General features: G+C 46.5%; 1 protein-coding gene across 2 annotated transcripts; it reads left to right on the top strand.

The window, feature by feature from the left end:
• The first annotated feature begins 640 nt into the window (after window positions 1–640).
• EXOSC4 (exosome component 4) lies at window positions 641–7222 on the top strand. 2 transcript variants are annotated; one of them, XM_074203108.1, is made up of 3 exons: window positions 641–1076; window positions 5274–5480; window positions 6812–7221. In XM_074203108.1, the coding sequence occupies exons 1-3, from the start codon at window positions 906–908 to the stop codon at window positions 7169–7171; spliced, it is 738 nt and encodes a 245-aa protein (XP_074059209.1). In that variant the 5' UTR covers window positions 641–905; the 3' UTR covers window positions 7172–7221. The 2 variants fall into 2 exon arrangements, with proteins under 2 accessions (XP_074059209.1, XP_074059210.1); XM_074203109.1 differs by lacking the exon at window positions 641–1076 and adding an exon at window positions 1104–1679 and having other exon boundaries at window positions 6812–7222.
• The last annotated feature ends 236 nt before the right edge of the window (window positions 7223–7458 follow it).

The following is a 7458-nucleotide window of genomic DNA, read 5'->3' as shown; positions in this document are numbered from 1 at the left end:
TTCACTTTTCACATTTCACATTAGAGGCAACTGAACAGATGTACAATCTGAGAGGAGACACAAGTTAAGAAGACCTGAGTGAAAATTTGACTTGAGACACTGTGGTGACCCTGGGCAAATCATTTTGACTTGTTTGCCTGCTTTCTCAATTATAAAATCGGGTGTAATATTAATAATTCTTAAATACAATGAGATGTTTTAAAAGTTCTTAGCATATTACTAAAATCAACTAGTACTTATTATAGATGATCCTTGAGGGCTGATCCTGGGATTTCCCTACAATATGAGGACGGGGCGGGGGGCATTGCCCGTTTTTATCTCTCATTTTTCAGACGATCAAGTCTAAAATTTTCCTGGATCGAGAGTTTCAAGGGACCTTTGAGGGCACCCAGTCCAACTGCCTCATGTGACAGATGGGGAGACTGAGGATCGGAGAAACGAAGCTATTTGCCCCACGACACATAGCTAATTAAAGTCAAGATGCTGAATTCCGAACCGGATTCTCCGCCGTTGAGCCAGCGGGGAACCCGTCGGCTAGGAACCAAGCGAACAGTCGGACTTCAGCGCGCAGCCCCAGGGACCGGAAGCTAAAGATGGCTGCGGTGCAAAGGCCGCTGGGAAATGTAGTCTGGTCTGGAGGGGGCGCTGCCGTCGGACCGGCCTAGCCACCCCCCTTCAACAAGTCCATTTGCCTCTCTCGTCTTCAGGCTCCTCCTTTGTAAAAACGAAGGGGTCGGACTGGATGGTTTCTGTTGTCCTGGCTTAGTCTAGATTCATGACCCTGTCGGGTGTCAGGAAGGGCAGAAAGGCGGAAGGGCAAACTGCCGGAAAGCGCGGATGGAAGCCGGAAGTGGTAGGGGTCACCGGGAAGCGTAGTCGGGCTAGCTTCGAAAAGGGCGACAAGCATGGCGGGATTGGAGCTGCTGTCGGATCAGGGTTACCGCGTGGACGGGCGGCGGGCCGGAGAGCTGCGCAAGATCCAAGCGCGGATGGGCGTCTTCGCGCAGGCCGATGGTTCGGCCTACATCGAGCAAGGCAACACTAAGGCGCTAGCGGTAGTCTACGGACCCCACGAAGTGAGAAGCGACCCCAGGATGCTAATCGGGAGGGAGAAAGGAGGGGAAGTAACCTCACGTAGTCCGGGACCAATCGCAGCCTTCCTTGGAACGAGACCTCTGGCAGCATTGGAAAGGGGGCGTGACTTCACGAGTCCCGGACCAATCGCAGCCTTCCTTGGAACGAGACCTCTGGCAGCATTGGAAAGGGGGCGTGACTTCACGAGTCCCGGACCAATCGCAGCCTTCCTTGGAACGAGACCTCTGGCAGCATTGGAAAGGGGGCGTGACTTCACAGGTCCCGGACCAATCGCAGCCTTCCTTGGAACGAGACCTCTGGCAGCATTGGAAAGGGGGCGTGACTTCACAGGTCCCGGACCAATCGCAGCCTTCCTTGCAAAAAGTTCTCTGGCGGCGATTGGAAGGGGGCGTGACCTCACAGGGTCCCGGACCAATCATAGCTTCCTTTGAGAAAGCCCGGCGGGTGGCTAAAGGGGAGAACGGAGGCCAAAATGTAGTTTCTGTATCCGATGCCCAGCTTCCTCCCGCCCAGGCAGGCGCCCTTCCGAGTGCCAGGAAGTTGGGGCTATGGTAGTTTTACCTCTCCGCTCCACTGTTCCCGAGGTCACCAGAAAGTCGCGGGCACTTATTAAGCGCCAGTGGGGTACTAGGGATTTGAAGAAATGGGACAAAAAAAAAAATCCAGACCCCGGTCACTTGTAAATATCCACCCAGAGGCGTGTGGGGCCTGGCGGCCAGTCTAGGGGCATCGCGAAGGGCTGTGCCAGCTGGTAAAGGGCCTCAGATGCCAAAAGGAGCTTTATTGGATCTTTATTTATTTATTTGTATTTATATTTATATATATTTATTTATAGCTTTATTTATTCCTTCCAAGATTGGGCCTTTTCTCAGGCCTCCACTCTCCCCCTGAGATGCCCGCCCATTTATACTGCGTCTGTGCTGCATGATGGTGGCTGTGTGGGCTGTGAGGTCAGGGAGAGACCAGTGTATGCAAAGGAGGGAGGGAAAGGAAATTTTTTAATTGATTTAATTGATTGATCCTGAAGGACCACTGAAGCTCATTGAGCTCGGATCAGATCTGTGCTTTGGAAAGTCTCCCTTTGGGGGAAAATACGTTTTTTCTGGTAGTCCTCACACAACTTAACTTCCTTTGGAAAATGAAAACAAGCACAATAGAAAGAAGAACTAGGGATGGCTAGATGGTGCCTGGGATAGAGCACTGCCTTGGAGTCAGAAGGACTTGAGTTCACATCCGACCTCAAACACTTGATAATGACCTAGCTGTGTGGCCTTGGGCAAGCCACTTAACCCCATTTTCTTGCCAAAAAAAAACCCTAAAAAAAGGCCCCTTTTTGGGGAAAAAAAAAACGTTTTTTCTGGTAGTCCTCACACAACTTAACTTCCTTTGGAAAATGAGGAATAAGCACAGTAGAAAGAAAAGCTAGATAATTGTTATATATGTGATCAGGCTGAATCTGATTTCCTTCATATAAGGGACTCCCAAGCAAGTACAGATTTAGGCCTGCTCTGTTCTTTATAGGCCATGCTGCCAGAGATTTTCCCAAAGGGACTACTTGGACAGCCAGATAAGGCAGTGCATAGAGTTAGGAGCCTGGACCCAAACAACTGAAATCAAATTCAGCGTGAAACCTTAGCTCTGAGACTCTGAAACCCAGTTTCCTCATCTGTAAATTGGAGATAGTAATTGTACTAGATCTACCTCTCAAACTAGTAGTAACCTCAAAGTTATTACGAGGATCAATGAGATAATATTTGTAACAAGAACTTAGGATACATTCTTCTACACTATTTATTGTAGTTCAATTGTGTCTAGTTTGGGGGTTTTCTTGGTAGAGATACTGAAGGAGTTTGTCATTTCCTTCTCCAAATCATTTTACAGATGAGGAAACAGCAGCATCATCATTAGGAAGTGTCTGAAGCTGGATTTGAACTCTATAGTCTTCCTGACTCCAGATGTGCTACCTAGCTCTGCCATACAGCCCTCCATCTCCCCTCTTTCTGCCTTTGATCTGACCAACCCTCATGCTTTAAATACCTCCCACCTCACTTCTACCCCCAAAATGTACAATTCCCTACAGGACTCAGCTCCAACCACATCATTTCCTTGAAACCTTTCTTGATTGTCCTCCCCTCTAGTGTTCTCTCTCCCTACCTTGCATTTATTCTACACTTAATTAGATTCACTGGTTACCTCCTCTAGAGCTAGGACTGTTCCATTCTTTGTCTTTGTATGCCCAGTACTGGGCCTGGTACAGATAAATGATTGCTAATTGATTCAAGAGTTGCTGGGGCACAATAACTTTAAGAGTCTCATCCAGGGTTAATCAGTTGATGAACATTTAATACTGGAATGTCCACCAACAACAATTGACCAAAAAATTTACTTGGTCCTTCAGGATATTCTTAAATTCCTGTCTTTCACATATAAGTACCTACTATATGGCAGGGACTATCCTAAGCACTGGGAAGGTCAAAGGCAAAACAACATGCTACAACTGTGTACAAACAAAATATTTAGTCAATAGAGGGAAGGCACTGGCCTTAAAGGAGATTGGAAAAGGTTTCTTTTAGAAGGTAGAGTATTAGTGGAGTCTCCAAAGAAGCCAAGAGGTCCCAGAACCAGTATATCTGAGAGGTGGGATTTGATCCCAGGCCTTCCTCATTTTGAGGAAAAGGATAAAAATTTCCCAGCCAAATACTCTGGAAAAAACAGGGGCAACTTCACTCTCACCAGCAGGTCTCATCTTCAGTCTATACTTGCCATGTGTCTTGTCTGCCTCATTTTACTCACAAGTCTACATGCTCATCTGCTCACATATGAGCCTTCCCTGTCTGGAACCCTAGAGTAGATAGAAGTTCCTTCCTCAGGCTACTAGAATTCAAAAACAAACTGAGCTTTCATATATGTCTGAGAACAGTCTAGTTCAAAGCTTCTCTTTCATCCCAGGAAATGTGTATATGTATGCATGTGTTCACATAAGTATATAAATACCCTCATATGAGTGGGAGATAATATATGATATTGGATATAATAATCATCCTCCATTCCCAAACAAGGTCAAACCCTTCTGATCTCAGAAGCCCCACTGCTTCTGGGGCAAGATCACTGAACCCAAACACTCTTCTCAGGAGTAGATAGTATCCGAGGAAGAGGCATCACAGATGCTGATATCTCCCTGGAGGAAACTCGGCCTTAGATTAGCTTCTGTCATGGGGTGGCTAGGTGACACAGTGATGAGGGGTGGCTAGGTGGCACAGTGAATAGAGCACTGGCCTTGGAGTCAGGAGTACCTGGGTTCAGATCCGACCTCAGACACTTAATAATTACCTAGCCATGTGGCCTTGGGCAAGCCACTTAACCCCATTGCCTTGAAAAATCTTTAAAAAAAAAAAAAGATTAGCTTCTGTCTTCTCAGCCCCTTCTAGCCCCTTTATGTAAACAGGAGCTAAATAGGAAAAGGAGAAAGAGCCTGCTAGACCCTTCCATGGAAGAGCCCTTTGTAGAATGGCTAGGAATCCAGGATTCTTCCTCATTCCCTTGAGAAACAACTCCAGGATGAGGATGGCAGAATTTTTCCATGGAGAGCAGGGGTAATGTTAATCAAGGAGAATTCTCTGAGAGTTCAATACGCCCAGGATCTGAGGTGACAGATCATTGTGTTTTGAAGTGAATGTGGGTATTAATGGAAAGAGGTCATTGATGGAGTAGGGAGATCTTGAATATTGAAATAAAGACTTTAGGATGATCCTGGTATGTCAGGAATTAAGTATCATATGAATAAAGAATGTTAGAAGGGAACTTAGAGGTCATCCCACCTACCGTCCTCACTTAAAAAATGAGAAACACTTCCCAGATTGCTTAGGGAACTTTCTGAAAACCACATAAGTTAGTAGGATTTCCATTAAAACCTAGGTATCCTTACTCCTTGGGACCTTTTCACTGTCATATGCTGGCTTGTCACTCAGTGTCCTTTGATAACTCAGTTTGTAGAGCAGAGAATGCAGAAACTTCAAAACACTAAGAAATCCTTAGATCACTGGTTCAATTAGCTCAGAGGAGATACTTGTCACTCATCTGAGTTGGAAGCCACTCTCCAGGGCTCAGTAAAAGGAAAGTTTGGAAGGGTGACCCCCCCCATTTAACATATCCCTGTTTCCCCTCCCCAATTTTCCTAGATGCGAGGCTCTCGGTCAAGAGCACTGCCCGACCGAGCTTTGGTGAACTGTCAATATAGCATGGCCACATTCAGCACTGGGGAACGGAAGCGCAGACCACATGGGGACCGAAAGGCCTGTGAAATGGGACTCCAGCTGAGGCAGACTTTTGAGGCCGCCATCCTGACCCAGCTCTATCCTCGCTCCCAGATTGACATTTATGTCCAGGTAAAGGTGCAGATTTTTATTGGGAGAATAGCTAAGAAATAGTAGAACTTTGGATTATATAAGTGAAGGGCAAGGTGGTATAAATAGGGTAGGTGTTTAGGAAGGTCTCCGTTTCCAAGATCCCTGAGTCAGGAGATGTGGTTCTAGTACCCCTTTTGACTCTCTGATGCTTGGACAAGTCCTGTCTCCTTTTTTTAAGCCTCAGTTAACTCTGTCAAGTAGTTTTGATGAAGCCTTAGTGTCTCCTTCACAGGACTCTGGTAAGAGTAAAACAAAGTAAATCCTGTGAGAGTAGTTAGCACAACAGAACATCAGAACCAGGAGAAACCTTAAATCTCCTCATGTGACAGAAAAGGAAAAATAAGAGTTCAGAGATAGCAACATCTTGCCCAAGATCCCACAGGCAGTTTACTGGTAGAGCTCAGGACTTGACCCCAGATCTGGACATGGTCGCTACCCCAATAAAGCTGGGTGGGCTCTTCCTCCTCCTCTTCCAAGTGGTTCTAGCTTTCAGTAAGGATTCCATAATGGATCTTCTCTTCTCAGGAGTAGATCTATAGCATCCGAGGAGGAGACATTGCCCTTGCTAGTGGGACTCTGGGATGGAATGTGGAAACATTAAACTCACAATAACCATAGTATGAGATGGGATGTGAGAAGGGTGGTAAGGGTAGAAAGTCTGCTTGGAGGTCTCAGAGGGTAGCACTTTAATCCTGTCCAGGATGAGGATACCATCAGGGAAAGCTTTCTGAACCTGGAGCGCTAGACAGAATCTCTAAATACAAATGGAGAAGACAGGGGTCAATTTTGGGGAGAGTGTGGGAGGTGGGGAGAGTAGAAAGGAAGGTGCAGGATCAATGAATCATTGAATCACCAAGCATTTATTAAGAGATTATGTCCTGGGGCGGCTAGATGGCGAAGTGAATAAAGCACCAGCCCTGGAGTCAGTCTCAGACATTTAATAATTACCTAGCTGTGTGGCCTTGGGCAAGCCACTTAACCCCGTTTGCCTTACAAAAACCTTAAAAAAAAAAGAGATTATGTCCTCTGTACAGTCCCTGCCTTTTAGGAGCTTACATTCTATTGGGAAAATTATTTCCACAAAATAAATATAAGGTGATTTCTGTAGGAAGACATGGATAACTTCGGGAAGGGGATTCAGGACATGTTCGGGAAACATGGGAGCAAGATGACTCCAGGGGACAGAGATTCCTTTGATACTTTGGGTCAAGTGCCCAGGGTTTCATTTTTTTCTTCATAAAATGAAGGGGTTGGATCAGAAGACCCCTTAGCTCTCTTCCCCACTAACTCCTTTTGCCTTGTGATCCTAGGTGCTCCAGGCAGATGGAGGTAATTATGCAGCCTGTGTGAATGCAGCTACATTAGCCGTCTTGGATGCAGGGATCCCAATGAGAGATTTTGTGTGTGCTTGTTCAGCTGGCTTCGTGGATGGCACAGCCCTTGCTGACCTCAGCCACGTGGAGGAGGCAGCAGGCGGACCACAGCTGGCTCTGGCCCTGCTACCTGCCTCTGGCCAGCTTGCTCTGCTAGAGATGGATGCCCGGCTGCATGAGGATCACCTGCAGCAGGTACTCGAAGCAGCTTCCCAAGCTGCCCGGGATGTTCATGCCTTATTGGACAGAGTGGTCAGACAGCATGTCCGTGAGGCTGCCCTGCTTCTTGGAGACTGACTCTGCAATAAAGTGTTTCAGTTCTTGCCCATGAGACCATGCCTCTGTTGTCTTCCTTCTTTATTTCTTTCATCATTATATCCTTTTCTAATCCTTCCTCCCTTTGACAGATGATTAAGGCTCAACAGCATAGATGGAGTCCACACATGAGAAGCTTCCTAAGAGTGGTGGTGTCTATTAGAGCAGTGTTTGAGATATTTGCATGCGCTTTCAAGTTATTAAGTGTAGGAAGGTTTATAGGGGTCAGTGAAGCTTAAGAGAGATTATCCCTGGGTCTGCCCCTTGAC

This window comes from Macrotis lagotis, chromosome X (assembly GCF_037893015.1).
Source record: "Macrotis lagotis isolate mMagLag1 chromosome X, bilby.v1.9.chrom.fasta, whole genome shotgun sequence".
NCBI lineage: Eukaryota > Metazoa > Chordata > Mammalia > Peramelemorphia > Peramelidae > Macrotis > Macrotis lagotis.
This window is presented reverse-complemented; position numbering and strand designations above follow the sequence as displayed.

Bases quoted from the DNA above. Each gene is read 5' to 3' on its own strand.
- EXOSC4 (XM_074203108.1), top strand. From the start codon at position 906: ATGGCGGGATTGGAGCTGCTGTCGGATCAGGGTTACCGCGTGGACGGG. The intron at 1,077-5,273 runs GTGAGAAGCGAC...CAATTTTCCTAG, and splicing joins TAGTCTACGGACCCCACGAA to ATGCGAGGCTCTCGGTCAAG. The intron at 5,481-6,811 runs GTAAAGGTGCAG...TTGTGATCCTAG, and splicing joins AGATTGACATTTATGTCCAG to GTGCTCCAGGCAGATGGAGG.